The 26,345-nt window shown below is 44.7% G+C and overlaps 5 protein-coding genes and 1 long non-coding RNA gene across 9 annotated transcripts; 3 read left to right on the forward strand and 3 right to left on the reverse strand.

Annotated features, from left to right (window-relative positions):
• The first annotated feature begins 94 nt into the window (after nucleotides 1-94).
• LOC129595196 (BTB/POZ domain-containing protein 6-like) lies at nucleotides 95-3,478 on the forward strand. 3 transcript variants are annotated; one of them, XM_055492125.1, is made up of 7 exons: nucleotides 95-136; nucleotides 1,370-1,544; nucleotides 1,632-1,748; nucleotides 1,869-2,028; nucleotides 2,100-2,278; nucleotides 2,473-2,608; nucleotides 2,708-3,478. In XM_055492125.1, the coding sequence occupies exons 2-7, from the start codon at nucleotides 1,384-1,386 to the stop codon at nucleotides 3,194-3,196; spliced, it is 1,242 nt and encodes a 413-aa protein (XP_055348100.1). In that variant the 5' UTR covers nucleotides 95-136; nucleotides 1,370-1,383; the 3' UTR covers nucleotides 3,197-3,478. The 3 variants fall into 3 exon arrangements, with proteins under 3 accessions (XP_055348100.1, XP_055348098.1, XP_055348097.1); XM_055492123.1 differs by lacking the exon at nucleotides 95-136 and adding an exon at nucleotides 999-1,232; XM_055492122.1 differs by lacking the exon at nucleotides 95-136 and having other exon boundaries at nucleotides 999-1,544.
• A 2,167-nt stretch (nucleotides 3,479-5,645) lies between these two features.
• On the reverse strand, nucleotides 5,646-8,463 carry LOC129595257 (uncharacterized). The gene is made up of 6 exons (XM_055492195.1): nucleotides 8,050-8,463; nucleotides 7,170-7,373; nucleotides 6,403-6,576; nucleotides 6,252-6,335; nucleotides 6,015-6,159; nucleotides 5,646-5,924 (listed from the first exon to the last, which is right to left on the reverse strand). The coding sequence occupies exons 1-6, from the start codon at nucleotides 8,170-8,172 to the stop codon at nucleotides 5,812-5,814; spliced, it is 843 nt and encodes a 280-aa protein (XP_055348170.1). The 5' UTR covers nucleotides 8,173-8,463; the 3' UTR covers nucleotides 5,646-5,811.
• Nucleotides 8,464-11,836: 3,373 nt separating this feature from the next.
• On the forward strand, nucleotides 11,837-15,829 carry LOC129595237 (glutamine-binding periplasmic protein-like). Its single transcript, XM_055492173.1, has 5 exons — nucleotides 11,837-12,279; nucleotides 12,822-13,037; nucleotides 14,225-14,401; nucleotides 14,601-14,829; nucleotides 15,484-15,829. The coding sequence occupies exons 1-5, from the start codon at nucleotides 12,151-12,153 to the stop codon at nucleotides 15,597-15,599; spliced, it is 867 nt and encodes a 288-aa protein (XP_055348148.1). The 5' UTR covers nucleotides 11,837-12,150; the 3' UTR covers nucleotides 15,600-15,829.
• Nucleotides 15,830-15,956: 127 nt separating this feature from the next.
• Nucleotides 15,957-22,822, reverse strand: LOC129595169 (uncharacterized). The gene is made up of 6 exons (XR_008691279.1): nucleotides 22,720-22,822; nucleotides 21,827-22,652; nucleotides 20,922-21,761; nucleotides 20,462-20,822; nucleotides 19,758-20,214; nucleotides 15,957-16,544 (listed from the first exon to the last, which is right to left on the reverse strand). It is a non-coding gene; the product is annotated as an uncharacterized LOC129595169 (long non-coding RNA).
• Nucleotides 16,057-20,384, forward strand: LOC129595168 (rRNA 2'-O-methyltransferase fibrillarin-like). 2 transcript variants are annotated; one of them, XM_055492086.1, is made up of 4 exons: nucleotides 16,057-16,506; nucleotides 17,573-17,997; nucleotides 18,229-18,300; nucleotides 19,788-20,384. In XM_055492086.1, exons 1-4 carry the CDS (start codon nucleotides 16,254-16,256, stop codon nucleotides 20,097-20,099), a joined length of 1,062 nt encoding a protein of 353 aa, XP_055348061.1. In that variant the 5' UTR covers nucleotides 16,057-16,253; the 3' UTR covers nucleotides 20,100-20,384. The 2 variants fall into 2 exon arrangements, with proteins under 2 accessions (XP_055348061.1, XP_055348060.1); XM_055492085.1 differs by having other exon boundaries at nucleotides 16,062-16,506; nucleotides 18,181-18,300; nucleotides 19,788-20,379.
• Nucleotides 22,823-23,396: 574 nt separating the features above from the next.
• Nucleotides 23,397-26,222, reverse strand: LOC129595182 (uncharacterized). The gene is made up of 3 exons (XM_055492109.1): nucleotides 25,980-26,222; nucleotides 24,886-25,710; nucleotides 23,397-24,619 (listed from the first exon to the last, which is right to left on the reverse strand). Exons 1-3 carry the CDS (start codon nucleotides 26,053-26,055, stop codon nucleotides 23,655-23,657), a joined length of 1,866 nt encoding a protein of 621 aa, XP_055348084.1. The 5' UTR covers nucleotides 26,056-26,222; the 3' UTR covers nucleotides 23,397-23,654.
• Nucleotides 26,223-26,345: the final 123 nt, after the last annotated feature.

The raw sequence follows: 26,345 nt of genomic DNA on the forward strand, positions 1-26,345 counted from the left end.
ATTACCACGCAGGCAACACTACTGCTTATCGTGAGAATGAGAGGATGCTGAAACTGTACGGCGGAAACTGGAATGGAACTTAAAAGTTTGCAGTAGCGGGTGGCACTTGTGACGTTGTTAAAGTTTTGTTGCTGAGGTTGGAATTGACACTTTCGGTTTCTTTTTGGTAGATTTGTTTTTCTAAATCTGTTGGAAGATTTTGTTTTCGAAAGAGGAAGTTTTTGTTAATGGTTGTGTAATATGTGATGAACGAGGTCATTATTAATTTTCACAAGAACATTACAGCTTAGGACGAAATGGTCGCATACCCAACATCTCCACATTCAGTACGAATGCAGCGCAGTGCACTGTACCACTGAGTTCAAAATATCCGTTTCGTACAAGTGCACTGCACCGCTTGCGTACAGAATGCTGGGTATGGGGCTATGCGACCATTAAATTTTAGTCCTACATTGGCATAGGTCAATTGCTCTGTGTAAGCATTACGCGACGCGCAAGCGGCAGTCGGGTAAAAAAACATGACGTCACGGCGCGTAAGCAGGTAAACGATTTGATTGGTAAACCAGAATTCTGGGATGGGTTTTCAGCTTACCCGTCCGCGTAACCGTTGCGCTTCGACGTCGAAGCGCAACCGTTACCCAAACTACGAGTAACTCGTAACTCTCCTGCCCAGATCAACAAAATTTTTGTTTTTTGAACCAAAAGTGCATCCAGCGACCCAGATTGACACTTCTAAACTCAGAATCAACTTTTTTGACGTTTTACCGCATTAAAGCATCAAAAACAGATTTTTCAGTTCCACTTCAGTTTTTCCGTTGTTCAATTTCTTTCTTGCACGGAAGCGTACTCGCCTTACGATTGGACGATATTTTTTTCGCTGAGTCATGGACAGATTTTTACCCGTTTCTCCGTTACCCGACGCGCATCGGTTACCCAAATGCAATTGACCTATACCATTGTATGCTTCGGATTTTGTACGATTAAAGGCACACAGTTGTTATTCCTCGATTAGCTCAGACGTCACGTCAGGCGGGCGATCTGACACCGAGCTTGAATTGAAGTTATTCAACTAAGTCGTGCGCAGATTTCAATAATTTATACAACCAACTGCAGACTTCTTATTTGTTTTTATTGGTTGCAGTTCGCCATTCAAATGCGTGATCTCTAATAGAGGGGTGAAGCGCAGACCACTTCTTAGCCAGTGGTCCACTTTTGAACTTCGCAACTCTCAAGTCAGAACTTCGGAGTTCACTTACAGATATTTTGGTTGATCACTGACTGCCATTTGAAATTTATGAATACCTACGGCATAATATTAATCTACAACTCTCTGTCATAATTCATTTCTTCAGTTTCTGAACATCACTAGACATACAACCGATCATGTCCACCAACGCGATTTTCTCGATCGTTTGCGATGGGCCCGATTCTGAATGGAAGTTAGGGGACTACATGAAGCAGATGATGTTGGCTGGGGAGCTGAATGATGTCCACTTCAAAGTGGGACGCCAGTTTGGCCCAACTCAGAACTTCTCCGCGCACAAGTAGGCCCACATTGAGAGAGTTCACGATAAACGAGTCGCGTTTTCTGCCTTAACGGAATGATGGTATGGGATTCTTCATTCTTGCAGGCTCGTCATGGCGGCTCGCAGTTCCGTATTCCGCACCATGTTCTACGGAAGCCTGCCTGAAAAAATTCATCTTGACATTCCCGATATTCATCCAGAAGCGTTCGCCAATCTCCTCAGGTACGTGGCTGAGAAATGACGAGCACAGTAATCAATGCTTTTTGCGCTCTTTCTTGCGTTTCATCTCAATCAGAAAACTCGTTAGCTTGTATTACGACTTGTTTTGCTTGTGTGTTACAGCTTCGTGTACACGGATACCGTAGATAACTTGGACGTGGGCAATGTTTTTGCGACGCTGTGTGCGGCTGGCAAGTACGATGTGCCCCGGCTGATGAAGATCTGCTCCGACTTCATCGCCAACCAGCTTGGTGTGAACAACTGCCTGACTATCCTGGAACAGGTGTGTTGTAATTGTGCGCCGCAATATTACGGGATTTTACGCAGCACATACTGCTTGATTGCTGACTGCAGGCCATCCAGTGGAAGGCTGACAGTGTCGTGCAGAAATGCCTGGATTTGGTGGATGCGAAGAGTGAGGCGGTGCTGCGATCTGATCCGTTCACGACCATCATCCCGGCAACACTGCGCATGATTTTGCAGCGCAACACACTCACGGCGAGGGAGAATGCGGTATATTTGGCGGTTGAACGGTACGAAATTCTGCAAACCATAAGGCAGTTAAAAGAATAATTGGTTTACGTAATCCATGTTCAGATACAATACTCTCAAAAAATTTTCTATAACCTGGTTTATTAATTATGTAAAGCATTTGGGTTCTTTGGCTGGATGGTAATTATGATGCTGGCCATTGCTGGGTACAAAGAATTTTGTGTGTTGTATGAAGATGGGCAGCGGCGGCCTGTGCGCGTAATGGTCTGGATTCGTCCGCCGCCAATCGGCGTCAGATGCTGGGTGACGCCTTGTTCCTGGTGCGGTTCCCACTGCTGTCTCCGCAGCAGCTGGCTGATGGTCCTGGCCAGGTGAGCAGACGGCATTCTGTCTCTTGCACGTATAGAAATACTAGTGTGATTGACGTGTGATGGTTGTGGAGTATTGCAAAGGCAGTTGTGCATTCACAGAGTGGCCTCCTCAGCGGGGCGGAAATCAGCAGCATTTTCATGCATCATAACGCCAGCCTCAAGCCGACGGCGGCACTGGTCTTTCCTACTGAGCGGCGCACTGGGTCATCGAGCGTTGCGGCGCGCGGCCACGTGTCCGGGTTTAAGCGTGATGAACTGGTATTTGCGCGAACCGACCGAGGACAATGGTGGTTGCCAGCCAAGGTTACCGTATCGGATGGAATGCAGCTGGAGTTGGAGTGGTCTCGCAGCGGCATGCGTCATATGGCAACGACAGACCAGGTGGTGCGTGCGGTCGATATCCTGCAGCCTGGCCAGGCCTTGCACTTTCTCCGTGCTGACGAATATCAGCCTGCGAGCTATGTAACGGCCGTGGTGGGTGATCTGCATACGGTCTCCTGGGATCGTGGTAGAGTTTCCATTGATTTCAGCCGTTTGGGTCTTCTACACCAGCAGGTGACGCATTGGAAAGCCAAGAATCGGCAATGAGGGTGGTGACTATGGGGCTGCGTGAACTTTATTGGCCGGTGGAGGTGTTTTTTCTAGTTTATACTCTTGATCTTTGTACGTGACTTTGCATCACACTGGGAATCGCAACAGTTTGTAATTTTTTGTGATTAATTTTGCCAGTTTTGGCCCGTTTTGGAGTTTTTTGTCTGTTTGCTTTAACTCCGGTGCAAGCGTACGACGGTTTTGTCATCACCGGTAACGGATGTATTTTATAAGGTGTTCTACAGTACGTACAAGTTTCTCTATTTAATCGTAAACTATAAAGAGTAGAAGTATATTGGGATTTTATACGATGGGGCGCAAAGCTGTTATATTCCTCGTTTAGTAATAAGGCCCACAGGGCGGACGGGTAATCCGACACCGAGCCAGAATCGAACTGAAGTTGTGCGCCGAATGTCAAAATTTCACTAGCTGCATTCAATCAATTGCGAAGTATTCTGATGTTTGATTGGTTACAGTTGGTTACAGCACTCTCACGGCCAAGGAGAATGCGGTGTATTTGGCGGTTGAACGGTACGCTGTTCTTATTAAACACGAGGGCTCAGTCGTCAACTCATCACCATGCAGCCCGTACTGATAGTGATGTGAAACTCCCGCTAGGCTAAAAGGACATACATAAGAAAACACCAACAGAAAATATCGGACATACTGAAGCCGAACATGATACGAAAAAAGGCAAAACCTCAGAAAATTAAAAGAAAAACTTGTTTAATTTATGTTAAAATATTCTCAAAAAGTTGTTTTAAAAAATCAGGTTATGGAAATTGACCTGATTTCCATAACCTGATTTTGCTAATCCTGGATAAGGATTTTGCTTCTCCAGGATTAGTGCGATGATGATCACGAAGATAGTAGATACTCAGCATGTTGGTGTGTTGTAGATGGGCGGTGGCGGCCTGTGCCCGTACTGGTGTGAATTCGTCCGCCGCCAATCGGCGTGAGATGCTGGGTGACGTCTTGTTCCTGGTGCGGTTTCCACTGCTGACTCCGCAGCAGCTGGCTGACGGTCCCGGCCAGGTGAGCAGATTTCATTCTGTCTCTTGCATGCGTAAACGTGCGATTCCCATGTGATGCTTGAGTGAAGTACTACAAAATATGCTGTTATTTGACAGAGTGGTCTCCTCAACGGGGCCGAAATTGGTAGCATCTTTATGCACCAGAACGCCAGCCTCAAGCCGACGGCGGCACTGGCCTTTCCCACGGAACGCCGCACTGGATCGTCGACCGTTGCGGCGCGTGGCCACGTTTCCGGGTTTAAGTCGGATGATCTGGTATTTGCGCGAACCGACAGAGGACAGTGGTGGTTGCCAGCCAAGGTTTCCGAACTGGGTTTGATGGACATAAAGGTGAAGTGGCGTCGCAGCGGCATGTATCATAACACAACGAGAGACCAGCTGGTGCGTGCAATTGATATCCTGCAGCCTGGCCAGGCCTTGCACTTTCTCTTTTCGCTTTCGGGGGATTATCAGCCGGCGAGCTATTTGAAGGCCGCGGCGGAGAATCGGCATGAGGTCTCCTCCGATTATGGTAGGGTTTCCATTAATTTCAGCCGCTTGGGTCTGCTGCACCAGCAGGTGACTCAGTGGAAAGCCCGCAACGGGAAGTGAGGATGATGACCACCGTGGTGCGTGGACTTTATTGGCGTGTACAGGTGGCTTTTTCTAGTTTATATTTTTGATCTTTTTACCTGACATTACATCACACTGGGAATCGCAGTAGTTCGGCATTTTTTGTAATTTAGTTTGCCAATAATTTAGTCCTTTGTGATGGAATTTTTTGTCTGAGTTTAGCTCCGGTGGAAGTGTACGAGGGTTTTGTCTGTCACCGGTAACGGATGTATTTTTAATTTTATAAGGTGTTTTGCCATATTAGAAGGCCACAAACAAGTGCGCGCCGTTTTTAAAAAGAATTGTATCGGAAATATTTGAAATGAAGAACTTGTGATTGAGCCTCAGTGATTCTATGCGCAAATTACCGGCATCAATAGACTAATCAGTCTTTTCCGCAAACTGATTTGCGAATTTCACCGAAACCATGAAACCAGACAGTTGTCATATGTGCATTCGTCAGATAATAATAACAACAGCGGCGAGCAAAAAGCTACTGCTTTAGGTTAAAATAGAAGGACAAACAACGGAATTCCTAAAGGCGTCTTGCAGCTTTAGCTTGTAATGATATTATTTTACAGATTGAATGGTTATTTATTAACATTTACTTATTCAGTTTTATTGTACAACAGATTCAATACTTCTTCGTCAGAAGCAATCTTTGTCCAGCATCCTGCATTGCTGAATGTAAATAATGTAAATGTCTACTCTTGTGTTAGTACATAATATATTGAATCTGCGTATCTATACTCGTATATTGGTTTTCGTCTAGTTTTTAATACACGCAGTAATTACATGTTTATTTATTAGGGTACGTTTTTTAGGATCATTGCAGTGATTGCACAAACAACTAAGTGCATTTTTCGACGAATTTTCATTATAACCAAAGATGCATCACAACTTCACAAGACTGACAAAATCGCGCGTTTGTAGTTTGTACAAAGGCATTAAGTGCTTAAGTCGATCTACTGTATTAATGATTATGATTTACGAGCAAGCAAAATTGGAGCAGGGAAACCATTTATACAAAAGATTATCGATGGTATTATCACCTTGCAACTGCAGAATGGCCAGGTTTAATTTAGAAAGGATATTTGAATCTGCAACAAAGAAAACGAGCTTCTTGGTAAAATGTTTTGTGCATGAAAGTAACCATTGCCAGTATCTATTAACAAAAAAACTGAACGTACTTTTCTGTACAGCAAATGACGCATAGGTCCGTTTGTACACTTTGGGATCCTTGGCGATCTGTCCGTAGGAATCACACACGGCCTGATCGATCAGCGGTGTCCGACCGAAGAGCGCCCAGCCGCCCATCTTCACCAGAGCGATGGCCTGTTTCATATGCGGACATTTCTTCGTTAATTGGCAGTCTTTATATTTTTCCGCAGTTATTTCAAACTGCATAATTAAGTGGCCGTACGTACCTCTTCGTACGTGTTGGGCAGGGATGTCGGTAGCCATTTCTGTATATTGGCCCAGATGGCCATTAGTGTGGGATCCTTGGAATTCTACAGATATAACCAAGAGGTCATCCCTGGAACACGGCATGTTTGTAGAACTAACCGCGTGAATTACCTCTAAAAGATCGCGTCCAGCTGTATTGCCTATCACCATGTAATACGAGTTGGCCAAGCCGGTGTAGGTGTTGTAGATAAACTGTACGTCCGAGCGGAAGATGGGCGCGGTGAAATCCACGGCGGTGTTGTAGCCGTATACGTAGTCCATTGCCGCAGCCAGGATGTCGAAGCCCTGTATTGCATTGCAATTATGTAGATTGCAAGTTATTAATTACTACAACAAACACACTAATTCTAATGATTTTAATCTGCTTGTCTGGAAGATTTGATGATTTACAAATTATTAAAATGGATGTTTTATGCAGTAACTGTACGTAGGCAGCATCCTGCATATACTGTAGCGGCTCGATCAAGTGGCACCACAGAGTTTGTGTACGGGGAAATCAGCACCTGCAATGTGTGCACTGATCGTGCATGTTAACGCATGGGCATGCACACGCTGCGTGTGTGCTGATTTCCCGTACACAAACTCTGTGGTGCCACTTGATCGAGCCGCTACAGTATATATTGCTTTGCGATTATTCCGACACCTTCAAATGTAAGAATTTTCATCTTTAAAAATCCACTCTGGTAAGAAAGCAACCCTACCAAACTTTAATACACAAATCGTTAACCATTTAGGTTTGAAAAATGTAATCGCAATTGCAATACCGGTCCGTACATCTAGTGCATGATGAAGTGATCAAACACGAGTGAACTCCTTTGGGTTGCGAAAAATTATAATTTGTCATTATTTTATGTATACAACGAATACGGCTGACTTACACCAGACTGGAGGGAGCCAATACCACCGCCAAAGCAGCCTCCGCTGCTGGCCTGTCCTGTGGTCCGACCAAAATCACTGGGATTGCCCAGGGATATAGTGAAAGTGAAGTTGGCTACCCGCGCCATGGCATACAGGAGATCTATGACAAATCCAGTGTAATACGTTCCCGTGGCATTTGTGTACACGTTGGTGAATCCGGGAAGCTAACAAAACGCCCACAATTCCTTTGCATATGAGTACAAATAATTTCAGTACAATATACAGTGCACTATAACATTACTGGGTCTACGAGTGCGCACCAGGTGCATTTCTCTAGTACTGGATTTACCGGTATTAAAATACTCGTTGTTTGTTAAATTTCTGTTTGTTAAATTCGTAATGTAATGTTTCTTTTGTGGATGTTAGATTACTTACTTTGTGGAGCATTTATGCTGGGTATGTTCAAAAGCATTATTTGTACAGTGTTGAACATTACCAATAAATTAAAAATACTCGTAACATTAAACTTACGTGCATTTCGGTTTTAAATGCATTTGCATCTTATAAGTGCAAACACATACTAAACGGAAACCGTAGAAGATCAGGCAATAAAATCAAGGACAACAGAGCTCAGGATCTGGATAGGATTTAAATCGGATCCTTTATTATACGTAGGATTTAAATTGGCTGCCCGCAACACTTGTATCTTACTTGATACTAATACTTGTTTATGACTGCACAGATTTAATTAAAATCCGTCAATTCTCTTTCTCATTTATCGCAGTTATGGATTACTATATCCAAATAAGGTACACACTATAGGTATACTAAAGCGAAATGTTGAAGTACACTAAAACGTTCCAGTTTTGTCGAAGGAAAGTAAATAATCGTACTGCTTACCGGAATGGCCATCACCCGGTAGTTCGGAATGGAACATTGTGTAGTTTGACCATCGACCAAACATCCACAGAGTATCACGCTGGACAATACCGCCACCACACCAACCCCGGTCATTCCCCACATTGCCACACACACACACTAGCCGTACACTCGGCACACACCCGATAATCCGCTCCTATGGCGCGTTATTCCGATCAGACCGTCCAAATTCAAATTCAAAAACCGCTCAGTCATATTTAGCATAACACGTACCACGACATAAGGTAGCAACACTGGACAATACCGATTAGCGCCAAAGCGGCCGCGGACAAAAGGATATTGTTATGTTTACCGGTCTATGTCAACAGCGGCCGAGTGTTATTAAACAGCTGCTGGTGTGTGAAGGCTGTGTGCATTGGACGTCCGATGGGGTGTTGTTTTAGAATACTTGAGTTATTGTTATTGTTTATCTGGTCGTTGTTGCAGCGTACACACACTACTATATGTCGACAGTTAGCGCCATTTAATCGCTGAGTCTGTTAGCCGTGACCATCACTTATGAGTTATGACAATCACTGTAATTACACACACCAAATGACAATGTAGATCCGCACGCGTTCCGTAGCCCCTGCGAATTATGACCAGTCGGAAGAGGCGCTTGAACACGGTGCCCAGCGTGACGAATGCCGGTTGGACACAATTAGAATGTCGCGCAGAAGTGGTGCTTGATAAGTATACTGCAGGTTTACGTGGATGGATGCGCATCTGGAGCAATGGCCACCGTCTCTGTTGCTCGGAGGTACCGGACAGTAGATAATCGTAATAATATTATTATAATTGAAGAGGGCTCAGTATCTTTCACTGTAAACACAGTATTTGAATACAGTACGAGTACGTGTATAATATGGTGATGCAGACGACGAACATTGGCGTGATACAGTGCAATGTGTGTACGGTTTAGCTGCTTTACTGCTATTGTGGGTGCACAATCATGCGGTAACGAATGTGGGCAGACTACAGAGTACAGACTGATTCGTAAGTTATGATACCCGGTCCGTTATCAAGAACCAGTTCATTGACATCCACGTCAGCGCAAACGCTCTATTTTCGGGATAAATTCCGGATACTGGGGCAGTAGCTCCTTATAGGCAGCGTTCAAAGACTCAAACGGAATAAAATGTGCCGACATAATTACGGTATGTCAATAAAAGAGATGACTAGCGAAAAACGTCACTTGCATAAATGATCGAGCACAGACGACAACTAGAGAAGGAACTACATTACTCCGAGGACACTTTAATCCGTGCTGAGTCTTTAAGACGATGATGATCCTGTCTTATTTGAGGTGCATTCTTAATGGTCATTCCTGAAGCGTTCACATTTCGCTGCCGTACCTCTTGATTTTTGCAGCAGTTCAGCTGGACTGGATGATATTACGACACATGGCGCTTCTTACTGGTGCGCTGCTAGCCTGCTGCACATACTGAACACTTTTATTCATTTTAATTTGCTGAATTTGGATAAATTTCAGTACAGTATTCCCACAGTACAAGTCCGACTTTGTTTGTAATACTTGTAGTTTGCTGTCAGTTTCAAACCCGTTGAACCTGGAAAGCATTCAAGTTAAAAGTAATTCAGTAAACGATTTGCAAAAGTCCACAGGATTTGCAAAAGATATACACAGGATATGCACAGGATTTGCAAAAGTCCTCACGCAACCAGTTGTCGTTTACTCTTGACGAGGCAGCCGCGCGCTATGTCTGCAAATACGCAACGAGATTGGACGCGCACCGTGCGCCACCAACTAGCGGAGCAGCAGTGACCTTTGCGAACTTTTCATTGGTGACCGCGGGACATTGAGATTCAAGGCTCGATTGTGTTAAACGGCTCGTTATACGTTGTCTATCGTCACTGCAGCGCAGACAGAGTTCCGGGATGGTGATTTTCAGTGCTCGGATTACTCGCTCGCATGACGCGTCTCAACGCTTCCTTCTTCTGCTACACCAAAATAGAAACGATGCAGCTTGAAGTTTCACCCATCATCGTGAGCCGATAAAGTCAATAAACAATAAATATAGCACGTTACGTAAACATATCGAAGATCGGTTTGGCTGTATGAAAGTCATAAACTAAAAAACCAGCGAGATGACAAGATCCATGTCTGCAGTATGTACCCTCACTGGAGTTCCCGTCGGTCCTTCGAGACCCAAAGCTGAAGCTCCTTGATGGCATTCAACCGTTCAGTAGCTTGGTTGGCTGGTCGGAAGGTCTCTTGAACGAAATGGGCGACAGTAGCGGTAATATCAGTGGACTCAGAGTGGATGCCGCCACGGGCTCGTCAAAAAACTAAAAGTCTTGACCTTTGCTATTGTCACCACCTTTCATCACGTTTTAGCTATTCGCACCACATTTTGTACATTATTTTTTACGCCACCTTTGGCTATCCTCGCTCTCTTACCATAGTTAATTACGACACTCCGTTTTACTCACCTCTTTATACATGCGCGTAATTTTAAATTTTAAGCTACTACGGAGTTCCGTTAAGGTGGTGTTAGAATTCGTTTCCAAAGCCTGAAGGTGACGAAAGGCGGTGGCACTGGCCGCACTCTAAACCAAATTCAAACAAAACTGCTTATGGCAGCATAAGTCTACTTATCCGGGTCAATTACTGGATGGGTCAGCTCATCAGGCAGTAAATATTGCCGCAGAATTTCATTACTGCGTCTAATTTGCGTCCTTCATTGTAGGCAGGCACATATCCATTAACCGGCAAAGTTACCCGGCGTTACCCGGCTTGTGAATAGTTGTGTAATGTCGAAATATTCCCGTAAGCGATATCAAGGTCGGATCGCAGTGATATGAAATTTTCAATAAAAAAATACGCCCTTCACCTTGCCGTAGCTTTCGAGACAACCTGAAATATAGTATGAAAATTAATATACCTAAATTCAGTGCGTTCAACTCAGACGGCGCCGATGATTTATGAACAAAATAAACCGCTTCCTCTGTTGTGGTCGGTTGGTGAAATTGCTAAATGACAGAAAACGTGGGCGTCTATATATTTGCGAGCGGTTGATTGATGCTAATAGATTCATTTTGCTGTATCGAGCAAGCGGAGCAAAAATGATGCGACCGGCATTATCGGAAGAGCACATCGTACGCCGACCAAATTGTCGTTTATTGCTCGTTTTATTTGAATTTGAGTCCATTCGTCGGCACTTATGGGTGTTCCGTTCTTTATAACTGTCAGAACATGTTTATGTTGATCTGTTCATGATGTCTCTTTACTCCGGCGAGCACAACACAAGCACATAATGCAAATCAGAAACGATAAGCTGCTAAAAGGATACATATACTCTGTAATTTAATACGGTACATTGGCTACACCAGACAGTTTTTGACCTTCTGCGCTTGATCGAAAAAAATTAACGGCGCACTGCGATGCTACAATTGGTATCCTTCGCCGCACGATTCACATTCTAACAGGTGCTGATTATCATTCTAGAACAGTATAATAATGTTTTCTCTTTAGTGTCATGCAACTCGTAAAACGCAGCTGACACCTCCATAGAAATTTTTTGACATGGAGTCACACGTAGACAGTACCGGGGCGTTGCCGGTGCCAACAATTTTAAAGATGCCCCACACAAAAATACGATAAATACGATATTAACGTAGCACTGAATCTGACCTAACCGGCGAACGCAGAAGCCGTAATTACTGACAGCCAACGACTGACGTTCTCATGACAGAGCAAGAATATAAATTGCCTCGAATACCGGAACAATAACACCGACAATAAAGCACAACGGACGCTGATGGGCATCGGTTGTACAGTAAATAGTAATATGCCCACAGAAGAACTGCTCATCTTCTCTTTATGATTTGAGCCAAGTTAGCTGTATTCATTATCATCGAAAATCAAATCATTACGCGCTTGGCTCTCGCATCGGATTAAATACTACGGAATAACATTAAGCACTGTTGCTTTGGTATCAAGAAAATATTCCGGTTTTTTTGCGTCTTATCTGGATTTTATGAAAAGTCAGTAATTGACGGTATTGTGGAATTTTTCTGATTTTTTGGATCCGTTCTTCTTTCGAGCTTTATTAATTGTTGATAATGTCACGGAGATTTTTTTATTTATTTGTTCTGGCAGTGGGAAGCTGTTTATTGTCTTGTGATGAGATCAATGCCCAGCAGACAGTATCACAGTGCGTGACGCCAGTTTATCGGGTCCTCGTAACGCCGGTATGGAAACCTTTCCGCTTCGCCGCGTCACCGCAGTGGTGCCGCTGGTGGTTCTTTTAGCCGATGCGCACACCGAAACATGGCTGACTTTTGCTACATGATTATTTATTTAGGAATTTTTCTAGCAGGTTTACTTTCACTAATAACTTTCAGTGCCCCTATTTGCTGTTAACATACCTTTCTAAAATCAACATAACACGTGGAATAATTATAATTAGCAAATACATAAATTCCAGTTATTTGAATCTGCTGCTTTTTGTTGTGAATTTATCACAGTGTTTTTACCATTGTACGGTGGTTCAATGTACAACGCATAAAAGCCGGGAACCTTACAAGAAATTAACAATAAGTGCGCAGCAACGCAAATACATCTTCCACAGGGCACACGGAATACATTTAAAAAAATTTCTGTGCACGCTAATTTACGAGTAATTATACTTTGTGCGTACACGCTAATTTAATTATATTCTGTGCGTGTTTTTGGTGGACTTAGCTGGCTTTTTCCTTGCAAATTGCGTACGTTACAAAACTTTTTTCTGTAGTTGAAAACCTTTACGGACGTCTTCACAAATTCCAGTGGGACATACTACACAGGATTCAATATCGATGTGCTGTTCGCCATAGCCAAGCGGGCTAATTTCTCGTTCACTATCGGAACGACGCCGAACAGCGCCTTCGGCTCATCCAGTGGACAAGTGTCGACTAGCGGGGAAACTTGCTTCGGCAGCAACTCCGGTGTGTCCATATTCCAGCAGCAGGTATGTCACAATGTAAAATTTTATAAACGGCTGCGAAAGAATAATAAGAGGACATTTTACACGCGCAGTATACAAGTGCATGGTTGACGTGTACGAGTTTGTCCCGTATAACGTTTCCTACACATTAACCAGCGACAAATACCGAATCGCGGGTTACGCCAAACTCTATACTACGCCGGGCCACGCCATTCCCCATTGTGTTCTCTCTCCTCCTTGCTTGCAATTGCCAAAGCTGATTCCTTAAAACTACCGAAGTAAATTAAAAATATCGATGTATAATTTTAAAATAATATCTTTTCTTCGTTTATGATTATACCTCAAATATTGAGAGGAGTAAATTTGTCTTTGTGATAGATGTAGTGTAGTGGCTGTCGCTCTTCGCGCTAAAGGAAAGTACGTACATCATACATGATATCTATAATTCTGTATCTTACATAAGGAAAGTTATTATTAATTAGGAAAGTTATTATTAATTAATGATTACAGAATCATTCTGTTAATTTTTATCAATACCTTATCAGTTCGACAGGTGAAAAGTTGTACGTTCCAATTCTGCAGATTTTCTGTCTGCGACTATGAGGTTTTTAATCAGCTCTGTGGTTTTTCGTTATTCATTCATGTTTCGTGCTCAGACGATATTTTCTGGAAGAACTCATTATTTTAGCGTCTGCTACGAATGAAATCAGTATAATTATTATGTATATAATTAAGGTTGGTACGACTGTGCTAGTACGAAGAAAGCGTAAGTATTGAATTCAAAATGTTTATTTGATGGCGGGCTGTTGCTAATCAGTAATCCGAGTGACCCAATCACTTGTTGTTGTTGCCAGAGAATGCCGGTTGCTGTCCTCTATCTCGTCAGCTTAGCCTCTTCTCGTGCTTTTCTAGGGTAGGCGGGGGCCTATCTCAATTTTGAGCAACACTAACAGCCACAATACGTGAGCTCTCTTTTTTATTTCCTGTGCAAAAGCATATAGCCTTCAGAATTTGAAATGTGTATTATCGTTAGCTCGAGATGGCTAGCCGTTTTTTTTTTAATTTCCTAAGACAGCCATATTTAAGTGGATTATCTTGTATAGTATTTTTTTACATTGCGGAATTACGTAGAGCGTAATTTCACGTTACGTAGAGTGAAGCAGTTACTGAATGTATTTACTTGGGTGGATATGGGAATACCTTTTTTGCAGCAATACGACATTTACGCCGTCGCCCTGGACCAGGTCTCCGAATACTTAACCGCAGTGGACTTCACCACGCCCATCTTCCGCTCCGATGTCCAGATTCTTTACAACGTCCAGGCCGGACTGAACAACAATACCAAGTATTCGGTCATCAGTCAAACGGCCGGAAAGGATGTTCTTATTGTACGATCGCAGTAGCATATAACGCAGATCGATAGGACTGTTAAAAAACTGGACTCTTATGTAAATTTGCAATAATTTACAAATGTTCATGTTCGATTTCTGAGCCCGAAGGAATCTTTTGTACGGCTGTTATGCCGTATTTGTGACTCTCCACCTGTATGATCGTACTGTGACTAGATGTTGTTAATTTGATGGGCAGATGACCAAGAATCCCCGTCTGATGGCCATCTGGGCCAACATCCAGGCCAATGCACCGACATCCCTACCGCAGACGTACGACGACGCCATAAATCTCATCAAAAACCAGGGTTATGCCTTTGTGGGACGGACGCCGTTGATTGATCAGGAAGTGTGCAATTCATACTACCAAATCGCCAAAGATCCCACTATTTTCAAACAGACATACGCATCCTTTGCCGTACAGAAAGGTCAGTGCTGTTCTGTTCTAATTTTATTTTTTATATGGCAGGCGTGGTGTGCACATTATAGTGTATGTATGTACAAAGTGGTATAAAAATTCACTGGCAGAGTGGCAGTTAATCGTGCAGGCAGATTCTCGCACTGCACATCTGATCTTCAGCAATCGTACCTTGAAGAAAATACTTGTATAGGTACAAAAAAGCTGTTTGCCGAATTCTCACCTTGATCTTAACTACCGTAAATGTACGCAAAAAAATGTAAACGTTAATGTGAACCGTAAATTCATAAGAACAAATTTCGTTTTTTAAATTTATATCCGCTACGGATAAATTTTGTTATTATTTGCCGGAAATTATAACTCATAATTGAATAAAACGCTTACTCAGCGTGAATGACGTAAGTATATATGTAATGTTAAAACTAGCGCCTTAATAATTATCATGTTGCCGTTCTCAATAGATAGCTAAATATTATATGTGGTTCTATTCGTACACCCGCGTTATTTTATACACACCAATAATACCGGCATTGATATACTGTATGTAAAAGTGCACCGAAAATACATGTGCTAGTACAGACACAAGGTATTCATGGACTGATGCGGCTATTTTGGCGTTTTAAATACTACATGTCAGCGGTAAACATTTTTCTTTTTTTCACAGGTAATAACGACCTTCTGGACAAGATAAACCGCGCCATTCTCTCACTACAGGAAGACAACACTATCCCCACTTTATTGACCAAATGGTTTCCCTGTTCTAACTTTCAGTGCAGTTGATACCGTGCCGCCGTGTTGTTGTGCTCGTAATCTTAGTAGTATTGTTGACATCTGTTTATACTGACATAATGATAAAATTGCTCTATTTTGTCCTTCCTACGCGCCGGCGCGATGATTGACAGGAATGCATTTTGTACGTTGTTTTTACCATCGATTAACTTTTCTCCTCATTCTCTTTACCCAGCGCAATGTGGACCGTCAAGTGTTATAAGTAATAAGAAAGCAGAGAAACGCTCGAGCATATTCTGATCGATGGAATACTGAAGCGCCAATAACAACGAATTACCGGTTCGAACTTCTCATGATCACACTTCCGTATGCGCATCTCGGCATAGAAAACGACAGAATCTTCTTCTGTACACGTGAATATATATATATTCGAACTATCTTGCAACGCCGGCGGGCGCGAAAAAACAACGACGCCGGTAAAATAATTACCGCACTGACCGTGATAAAAAGTACAATTGTTCACAGTGTGTCATCGTGATTTTGCCGGTATGTACGGTGCGGATGCATTATAACGACCTGCTCTAGTCATCGGCGGCATTATGACTGCCTGATCGTGATGATGATGATCAGCCACGACCGGATATGTGCTGCATCGGTCGCTTAACCAGCCGCATCGTCTTTCTTCTCAGTCAGTGATCTCGGTTGATGTTGTGGTACCTACCAAAAGATTATTATAATAGCCAAGCTACTAGCATGTACAGTTTCACCGTGTTGTTGATGTGCGGGACGGCGGCGGTGGCGGCGCCCGGCATGGGCATGCCCGGGTTCGGGTTCGGCGCGGGGATGGATCCGGGGATGCCGCGCGGATTCGGGGATCCGGCTAATCCGTTTGCCCGGTCCGGGGGAATGGATGCGGGCGGGATGGGTGGGAATCCGATGTTCGGCATGGGCGCTCAAGGTCAGTGTGTACACCGTTCAGGGCGCGAGCGGTAGAAGCTACAGTAGTTATAGTTCCCGCATTACATACTGGTGAATTGTAAAAGAAAATTATGGATAATAAGTCAAGCAAAATACGAGCCGTTGATATTAAAATCGATCGACCTTTACATATAGTTATTGCATATACACTGTTAAACACTATAAAACTTTTTTGTGTACGAAGTATAACAAAAATTTTTGATTAGAGGGAAATGATAAATTTATGGATTTGCAAGGATAGATACGCATTTTCGTTAGAAAGATTGTTATTATTTGATGTACGTTGAAAAATGAAATATTTATGATACTGAGGATAAATTAGAAGATGCGTAAATTTGATTGTCAGGTGTGGCGCCGGGAAATTCTAGGTCAAGGTCTTTAACTTAATGTAATGGTTGGTGGCTAAACTTGTGACCTAAATCGTACCTTCTTAGCTGATATAAATGAGCGAATGCTGCATCGCTCATTGCGATACAGCATATTGTAGCAGACATTCTTGTCCAAAGATTTTCATGCCGGAAATGGTTAAAAAATACCAGCGTGCACCGAAACTGCACGTATGAAAATGATTTTGATCTTATTTTTTTTTATAATAACTGCAAATGCTTATTTAAAAACGTAAAATACGAAGCTTATACGAGCTCATAAGTAAAAAAATCTCTCGTAACCAAAAAAAGCTCATCATACAGGATGACTAGTGAAGCATAATACACCTTCAGTGTTGACAAAAATGTACGTGGTATTCTTCTTTGCTGACTGCACTGAGCATCACACCTGCGCTGGATGACTCATAACGTAAACGCCATCGTCCGAAACGGAAATGCTTGGCATACTTTCGCTTCCGTGGTACAACCCTAGATCGGCCTATTTGTAGCCGAACGAAGCTTACTGTAGAATAAAAAAAAAGAAAAATCAGACTCAACTGGACAAACCCGAAATATCGTAGCACTCCATTAATTGTAGAAACTGTAGTTGTAATACGAGTACAGTACATATCAAACATACCTGGACCTTCACCTGGATTTACATAGTTTCCTTTCTTCCAGGTCCCGCAAATTATGGAGGCATGCCGCGCAGTGACGGCTTCAGTGGAGCCGGCATGATGCAGCCGTCGGCTCGCTATAATAGCGGCGGCTACATGGGCGGCGACCAGTTCCCAGGAGGAATGGGCGGTATGGGCGGCATGGGTGGAATGGGTGGTATGGGCGGAATGGGAGGAATGGGCGGGATGGGAGGAATGGGCGGCATGGAAGGGATGGGCGGGATGGATATGGGCGGCATGGGGGGTATGGGTGGCATGGATGGGGGCGCCGACGGCATGGACGATATGTACAAGATGCAGGCCGAGATGGAACAGCTGCAGCGCCAGCTCATGCAGGGCCCACCACCCAGCTTCCTCAAGGACAAAGAAAAAGCCAACAACACCGCCAACGCGGTGAAGATCGGCGATAACATCCTTGTCACGAACCAGGTAGCGCCTCCTATATTAACTTAAGCCTGATTCGAACTAGTAATGAATCATGGTCAGTTTGTACGAATTCGAAGCCAGATCCTTAGCTTGGAGAACACCGACACACTGAAATAGGCGTGACTTATCCGTACACTGAGCTGTGGGTTGTTGACATTGTACTCAAGAGTATTATGCCTCTTACAGACCCGCTTCACGGACAACAACGATGGTTTAACACAGGGATTCTTTCAGGAGTTTCATATCTTTCCCGGGCAGGAGACAACCACCGCCAACTCTGCCGCAGGGAATTCGGTGGGCGGAGAGGTGAGAATCGTAGCATACTTATGTACAGATGTGGGCAAAATTCGGTTTCCGCATATGGACTGCAGTCATGTGAATGCTGTGGGTGGGGACGCCGTTGCCAACATATCGCAATATTTTTCTTGTACATGTCTATCTGCGGAAACCTTTTTAAGCCGCGTATGGCCCTATAGTGTTCTGCAGCGGTGCAACCATTCATCCAATGTTACTGTATGTTCTCGGCAGCCGGGGACCACTTTTCAAGTTGGTGCGCGCATTCCTTTGGGCTTTGGTGATTTCTTTGACGCGTCAAAGTTGCACCATCCCAAAGTCAGATGACATAGTACAGTTAACAATACCTTGGCACTAGTACGTCTGCATCCGTTGTCCTCAGGCTGCCGTGTTTTCATATGCGTCAGAAATATTGAACGGTTCAGTAAACAACACCCGCCCGTCTACATTATATATCGTACGTCATAACGCATCTTCCTTCGGGAAACCATTCCCTCATTGTAATGACAAGGTATGCGCTATGAGTCGCCCCATGACATATAAATTTATTTTTTCCAATAAAATTTACGAAACAGCCGCGGAGAGCCCTTATTGAACAATCAACCAAAAAACTTTCGGAACGAAATCAAAGTTGTCAGTACTGCCCACGCCAATACTAGTGTTTTGTACAGATGCATAGATTAGCCTAAATATCTGTTGTTGCAAAAATGAATTGACCACTTGCTTTGCTTTCTAATATGTAGGTTTCGCCCAAGGCTAAAGAAATCGCAGAAAACACTGACTTGAAATCGAGGCGATAGCGAGCGAACCGAAGCCGGCTTTTAGCCTGTTTTTAGCAAGTTGTACATGTTTTTTTACGTTTTGTGACTTTCTGCTTGCATGAAACTCGTTTTTGTTATTATATTATTTTTTATTTGTTTGTTGCTTTAGTTGCTTAACGAGAAAATTGATGAATGTTTTACTTTGTTATAGTACTCGAGCAAGACTGACAACAGATTATACAGTACCGTATATGCGCCATAAGATTTGCATCAGAGAATGAGTATAATTGGTAAAACTAACGCGCATGTTTTTTTTGGATTAAAATAAATTATTATTAAAACATGCTTGGCACTCAGTGTTCGTTCAAGTCAACACACACTCATGACCTTTACGCATTTTCACCAAAGGCGGTAAAAAATAAACACTTTTAAACTACAGTACTACATATTTCAAACTACAGTATCAGCGGATATTTTTAAATTTTTTAAATTTAAGAGGCCCAAAGCAACAAAAAGTTCATTTTCCATCATTTTACCCCGATTATTGCAATTTCTACGTAAACGAGCTACCGAAACCATAACAACGACAGTTAAATGCATGATATGCATCCATGTTTTCTCATGTATCAGTTTTACTGGTACGAGTATATAGTAATTTGTACATAATACTCTGTGTAATGTATGTAATTATCTTGATAATAAAGTTACCCTTGCGTACAATCCTTTACGTGTGTGTAGGCCCGAGCCAATACCCAGTTATCCCGTGATGCTGCTGCCGCCGCGGCTGCTGCCGATGCCAGTAAACGAGCCATCAGCGTCGTCCCTCCCGAGGCGGCCTTCGGATTTGCCCCATCGGATAACATCTTTAATCCGCGAAAACTAGGCGACGTGCCGGCCGTGAAATTGCCGGAGCGCAACCTGGTGATGCGACCGCCCAGCAGCTACAAAGACGACAACATGGTCAAGGAGAAGTATCCTAAGAAGGCCTTCTCCCCGGAGAAATTCGACCGGCTGGGGGAGAATTTCCAGCGCACCTTCGATGCCTTGTAAAGAAGCGTATTGACCGGATATCGCGGCGGTGTCTGCCGGCGGAAACTGATCGCGATGCCGGTGCGCTCTTCACTGGGGCGGTGATCGCGTGCGCGTGTTCGACGGCAGTCTGGCACTGCATATCGTGTAAATACAGTAATGTGTTCTTAATTGAGCAATAAATAACTGCTGACATAGTTTAACTGCGCCATTATTAATGGTTTAATTTGCTGTATCGATGAAATGAACGACTCGAAGTGATGCCCTAATACAAAGTATCTCGAATTTCGAAATAAAGTTTGCTAAATTTCACTACGATCATCACAAGTGCTATCTATTGGCTTAATATGCACATATTTTCTTGCACGTGCACGTAGACTTACGGTTATCTCGATATCGTAACCAATAATCAGTAAATTACAGCATATTCGTATGTGAAAAGGTCGCGGAGGATACACCTAAAAGCAGTTAATAAATGGTTAACATGCCGCCCTCTGTACAAAACCATCCAAGTGTTAATGGGACCCGAAACTCGCTCACACAATTCCTTCCAAAAATTACTACGACGACAGATCACGCCTCGCTCAAGCCTTTCCAGAGCGGCTCGGACAGCCGCGTGAGGAAGTGCAAGGTAATTCGCGACAGCTTCCCCAACTCTAAACCTTCCAAACCGTCGAGGCACCACTTCTTCCCGCGGTAATGCGAGAACGGACGCAAATCATTGAACTGCGTAGCGTACAATACCTGCCAATGGAAAGCGCATAAAATAGAAAGGAAAAAAAAGCGTAAAATGAAAATTTGAAACAAATGCAAACCGAAAAATAAACCGGCTGCCGCTCTTACCTTACCGACGGCTACTTTGGTCCAGTGGTCGTGGCTTAGAGCAAACACGGCTGCAAACCACTGCCGAAGCGTGCGCAGTTGCGCCTCACACGGCATCGGTAGCGCCGCCTCGAATGCCGTCCACAGTGCGCAGCCGAAATTCCCGTTCAACGGCAGACGCGCCTTGGGTAATTTCACCGTCATAGCAGGGCCATGTCGCCAGGGAAAAAAATTAAACGGACAATGCCATTCCATCTCGCAATCGACCATACAGAGCACTCCACCCGGCAGGCCGCGGCCGATTTAAATGAAATCCTCCAGACGGCAGTATTCACGGACGGGAGTATATGGTGACCGAAGCGCAGCGTTACTTTCATGCAGTACGCACGTGATAGGCTTCCAGATGTTCGGTGTAGAGATGATAAAAAGGTTCAGTTGTGCGCCCACCAGATGCAGCGCGGTCAGCCGCATCTCGGTTCTCTGTTCAGCCACGTACTTTATCATGTCGATTATTTTCAAGAGGTCTTCGGTTTCCAACTTCATCTGCCGATCGGCCAGCACAACATGGCGAGTGCCTGGACGGAGATACTTGAACAGTGCCGCAGCCGGGAGAAACTGGTAAGGCGCATCTGGACACTGCTTGCACCGCGGATGGGGTTCAAGGACGATACTGGTCGTCAGTGTGGGCGAATCCATCATCAGGTTCCACGTAGCATTAACCATACGCAGCCGAGTCTGGTTCACCGTGTCCAAGTGTGAAAACACTTCCCTCCACACTTCCATCGAAAGTACGCTGGAATCATCCGATGTCGTGGTTACAGTCGCCTGCATCCCTTCTTCATGAAATCGTTTCAGGAATTGCTGAAAACGCGGACAACAATATGCAGTTTAAAAAAATAGCCAGATTTCGCGACAGCATATTTTACCGAAAGTGTTATGTTGGTTGCTTGGAGGGCGTGTTCAAGAGACCGAGTTCTGCAGACCCAGTCCAACCGGCCAGCGACGATCTCCACCAAACAAACATTCATCAAGGGGTACCCCGGCGGGGAGTTATTCCAGCGCTTGATTAGTGCAGTCGCTTCCTGTGCGGTCAGCGAGCTCTCCTCAGGGGGGCCAGCCGATGCCGACGGCGTGCTGTGAACGTCCCGGGAGCCATGCACGGGTGTAGCGCAGCATAGTTGACAGTGTTAACGGACTCCCGGCTTTTGAGTTCCTTCTCCACCATCATCTGAAGATTATCCCGCTCAGGCAGCTTACCGTTGTAACAGTCAAACAAGGGGCAGAGGATTCGCTCGATCGGGAGGATATCCGTGCAGGATATTCCTGTAATAGCATCCTGCCAACTGACAACGGCCGAATCGTAAGACTTATACCGCACTCCGCGTCCGTGACAAGGCATTTCACCAGGGACCCAAATCCACGGACCGGACGGCGTTTCCGGCACCAGGACCATCACAGGAGTTGTTGGCAATTGTGCAGCAAAAAGCTTGGCCAGGAAGGTTCCTGGCAGCGGAGGGCGCGGCAAGAAACAGTTGTCGTTTAAGTAGAATTCACGTCGACGGTTGAGACAGAGCAGATCGACGAGGATCCCACCCTCCACCACGTCCACCACGCGCCAGTAGCTCAACCGGCCGTCGCGGCCCAAAACGTGCACACTGTTCTGTCAATGGAATCCTCCACACATGATAGGCTGCGGTGGGATGCGGGAGCGACGAAAATTGTAGAATGCCGTTCAGTGGGTACGCAGAGTGCCTAAAGAATTTCTTTTGCAGTTGTACGGTAACAATGGTATGGTATTCTAATTTGGAGGAATTCTCACTTCCTTTTGCGCGGTGCAAGAATCTTGCGCTCGGAGCGCAACACAAAACAGGCAAGCCCAATAATCGATTAGAAAGACGGTCTGTAACCTCAGGTAATGTTTATTAGACCGCAGATGCCAGTCGCCAGATACCGAATGCCGCTGTCACCCAAGAGTTCAGTAACGACTAAGTAACCAAAAAAGTACGCTCACAAACTTATGTACTCGTACGGTCGTACCGCGTATCATAATCATATTGTGCTTACATCAGCGTGGTTTCGAATGGTATCAGCGCAGCAGACAGCAACAACCAATCAACGATCGCGTAAAAAACCTCTGGGACCTCGAAAGGATGCATTTACATGCGTTACGCTTTACAGTGGCTTAATTTTCTTTTGTTTAGACTGTACCGGACCGGCGCGGCGCGGTGTGTTACCGGACCGGCGCGTCATCGGCCAATTTATGCGAAAGCATTTGCGTTTATACAAATAGTTCCTATTCCTATTGGTTTCCCGTACATGATCGTTCCCAGACATCTATTAGGCAGTTAAGTCTGGTTTCTGTTCTAGGCGATCATATGGCAGTAAAGCTTGTCGTTGACTGTGCGTACCCCGTAGCGGCCAGAAAACTGCATTCGCACATGGCAGACACTGCATGGTCGAAGTGCAAAAAGGAAATGCAATTAGATTGCGACTGCGAAACAATTTTCGGATGTTATTCTGATAGCTACTTCAGCCTACTTGCATAATTAATTTACAAAGTATGAGCACTTGGTATATTTGGCGAGCGTTAATATCCAGCAAACGAAATACCAGTCCAAAACCTTCAAACGTATTAGCTCTTCAGGAAAGCAAGTCACCGCTTTAGGTACCAACGAGCGAAAACACGCTATTACCAATTTAAAGTTTCGGTTGAGTCATGAGTGCGTTGTAGCGAAGTTGAAGCGAAAAATTCGGTTAACATTTGGGTTCGTTGCGGGAGAATTCCTCTTGAGTCAGATTGACCGACGCTGCTGCCGTGGGAATTTCGACGGCGCAGTCGATGGGAAGAAAGAGTTCCCCACGGCGATATTGTTGATTTTGCCAGCTGCTTGGGAATATGTACACTCCCCCTTCAGGAACCTCGGTGTGGCGCAACGGTGCCGTGTTATTCTGCCACCATTCCCGATACCAGGCAAACTCGCAGCTGCAGTGCAGACGGAACAAGTAATCGCGGACTCGATGGTCCAATACATCCACCGGGGTGCCTGGCACGGGGGCTGACGAGGAGATTATATCCAATTCCAGCGCCACAACGCGTACGGCCGGCAAATCACTAAACACATTGACCTCCAGTGTGCGGATGGTGGCATTCCAAAATTCGATAACGCGCAGCTTTTTGGTACGCTGAAAGTCTTTACGCTTGACGTCTAAATCCCGGCAGTCCATCATAGCCACGTGTACCAGATTGAAGAGATTGAGTGTGTTTATGCGATTCGTGCAGCGGGCGGTGGTGCAGTTCAGAAGGTTAAAAGCGATAATCAGAGGTCGCACTGGCTGCAGATCGGCCATCTGGAGTGCGGTCACTTCTTTTTCGGCCATACTGAGCAAAATCGCCCAGGGGGACTGCTTAGCCATCACGGTGACTAATCGTTTGGTGTCCGTTAGTACCCTCTCGATGCTGCAGGATCGTGTGTCAAAAGTCGCGTTTGTACCATTGTAGAACTCGATAACATCCATTGCATAACTCGCATTATACGATTCCAATACGCTCGGTGCGCAGACAGTAACATCCCACATCAGCCTATCCATAGCGCACGGATAAGTCAACACTAGACGACACTCTTTGTCGGTTCTTGGCTCGGTGGAGAACAGTGGGTAACTATGCACATTACCAGTGCTCGTTGTGGTGGTATAGCATTCTGTATTTCTCTTTTCTTTATCTGCAACACTTAAACAGTTCAGTTATCCCCGCCTTAATCTACCTCTGAGAGATTCAGAGCGCTTGATGGTATTTCGGTATCTGGAAACTTTTGTAGGAATAGTATACAGAAATTACTGCGTACGTACAGCGTCTCCTCTGTTCTTTCTCTTCCCTCAATGTTTTAATGCGTTATGTAAACACTGGTACGCTTTCTAAATGCGTTCTTTTTCATTCGATTTCTGTCGGGCCGATTCCCTTCAACCACCAAACTTTCTTAGCACTTACACAATTCCTCATTCGCAGAGTACACTTGTTGTGTAAAGTCGATGGACGCGGATCCATTGGGAAGGCTGGAGCAGTCAACCGGCAAAACAACATCATTGCGGGTAACATTCCAGTTGCGCCACGAATCGTACGGGATGTTGTAGATCTCCCCTTCTAACGCTTCACGCAGTAATCCATTGGCTTGCCACCATCGTCGAAACCACTGGAATTCGCAACTGCAGTGCAGTCTGGCGATGTACACCTGCACATTATTATCGAAGACTTCCATCCCGCTCAAACCACTCTCTAACGATAGCAAGCGTAGCGCCGGCAGATCCGTGAAGGTGTCCGCTTCCAGAACGTCCACCGTGGTATTGACAAATTGTATCAATCGGAGTTTTCTAGACTGATAGAAATCGGCTCGTCGCACGTTCAAATCACGGCAGTTATGCAGTCCAAACTCCAGTAGATGCGGCATGCGCAACTGGGACAGCTTGTTTGTTACGCGGGACGACGTGCAGTTGTGCAAATGAAGCACGAGTGTCTGGTCGCGCACGGCTGACAAAGTACCGGAGTTGATGTGTTCTCCATCATGCAGGCTGACGGAAATTGCCTTTAATGGTGGCTTGGATAAGGAAAAGGCTAGCTGCTTGATCTCTGGTGCTTTTGCTGAAGAACTGCAAGCCAGCATTAGACCGTGCTGGGTCGCGCATCTGGAGCGAGCGAGATTGGGCGGGGCGCAGTTGGTGGTGAACTGCAGTAGGCACTGGTCGCGGGTCATGAGCTCCACGGAGAAACGTGGGAAAGGAATGAATATGCCAGGGTTATGCGGTTGCGATTCGTCCTCTACACATTCACAAGCGGTTAACAAAATACTGATAACTGTTACTCAGCTGGTGCAAATGCATTACGTAACTACGAAGTTGTACGGTAAATCGAATTCTCTGTACGTAGAGTCGTATACCAATATATAGATATCTATATACATGCTACCCTACTCGAGTAGTAATGGTACTTTACATGCCATGGCCAATGGCCATATCTTCGTCATGCGAGCAAGATGCAACATTACACTATCAGACATCGCCGAAACCATTAATTTCTATAAGGATTACCTCTGTTATTTCCTAAAGTAAAGTTGAACAGCAACATTAGGATGATGCCGTGAGCCTGCATATGCAAAGGAGGCATTGTTGGTATAATAGCCTTTCAAGGGGTTTCTAAACCAAGTGACGGTGGTGGTGGATGCGCCGATGCACGTTACGGCGCTCACGGTATATACTTCCTAATAAAACTTGAATAAGGCAGCGTATAATGAATTAATGTCTATGGTTGGAGAAAATGCAGACAATGTTCGCAAGATCATAGCGGATATTGTGCAACAAACCAGCGATGTGAGCGTGCTGATCATGCGACACCTCCGGCGACATGTCTTCCTCGAAGCGGCTGGTCGGAACCTATAAGGGTAGTGCGTAATGCGG

Source organism: Paramacrobiotus metropolitanus, unplaced genomic scaffold (assembly GCF_019649055.1).
Source record: "Paramacrobiotus metropolitanus isolate TYO unplaced genomic scaffold, Prichtersi_v1.0 Parri_scaffold0000075, whole genome shotgun sequence".
Taxonomy (NCBI): Eukaryota; Metazoa; Tardigrada; class Eutardigrada; order Parachela; family Macrobiotidae; genus Paramacrobiotus; species Paramacrobiotus metropolitanus.

Bases quoted from the DNA above. Each gene is read 5' to 3' on its own strand.
- LOC129595196 (XM_055492125.1), top strand. From the start codon at position 1,384: ATGTCCACCAACGCGATTTTCTCGATCGTTTGCGATGGGCCCGATTCT. The intron at 1,749-1,868 runs GTACGTGGCTGA...TGTGTGTTACAG, and splicing joins GCGTTCGCCAATCTCCTCAG to CTTCGTGTACACGGATACCG. The intron at 2,279-2,472 runs GTACGAAATTCT...TGTTGTATGAAG, and splicing joins GTATATTTGGCGGTTGAACG to ATGGGCAGCGGCGGCCTGTG.
- LOC129595257 (XM_055492195.1), bottom strand. From the start codon at position 8,172: ATGTGGGGAATGACCGGGGTTGGTGTGGTGGCGGTATTGTCCAGCGTG. The intron at 6,577-7,169 runs GTAAGTCAGCCG...AATGCAATACAG, and splicing joins TTGGCTCCCTCCAGTCTGGT to GGCTTCGACATCCTGGCTGC. The intron at 5,925-6,014 runs GTACGTTCAGTT...TCTTTGTTGCAG, and splicing joins GTCATTTGCTGTACAGAAAA to ATTCAAATATCCTTTCTAAA.
- LOC129595237 (XM_055492173.1), top strand. From the start codon at position 12,151: ATGTCACGGAGATTTTTTTATTTATTTGTTCTGGCAGTGGGAAGCTGT. The intron at 12,280-12,821 runs GTATGGAAACCT...TTTTTTCTGTAG, and splicing joins ATCGGGTCCTCGTAACGCCG to TTGAAAACCTTTACGGACGT. The intron at 14,402-14,600 runs GTACGATCGCAG...TTTGATGGGCAG, and splicing joins CCGGAAAGGATGTTCTTATT to ATGACCAAGAATCCCCGTCT.
- LOC129595168 (XM_055492085.1), top strand. From the start codon at position 16,254: ATGTTGTGGTACCTACCAAAAGATTATTATAATAGCCAAGCTACTAGC. The intron at 17,998-18,180 runs GTAGCGCCTCCT...TGCCTCTTACAG, and splicing joins ACATCCTTGTCACGAACCAG to ACCCGCTTCACGGACAACAA. The intron at 18,301-19,787 runs GTGAGAATCGTA...ACGTGTGTGTAG, and splicing joins GGAATTCGGTGGGCGGAGAG to GCCCGAGCCAATACCCAGTT.
- LOC129595182 (XM_055492109.1), bottom strand. From the start codon at position 26,055: ATGCCTCCTTTGCATATGCAGGCTCACGGCATCATCCTAATGTTGCTG. The intron at 25,711-25,979 runs GTAATCCTTATA...GTGAATGTGTAG, and splicing joins TACTTTAGGAAATAACAGAG to AGGACGAATCGCAACCGCAT. The intron at 24,620-24,885 runs GTAAGTGCTAAG...TAAGTGTTGCAG, and splicing joins CTCTGCGAATGAGGAATTGT to ATAAAGAAAAGAGAAATACA.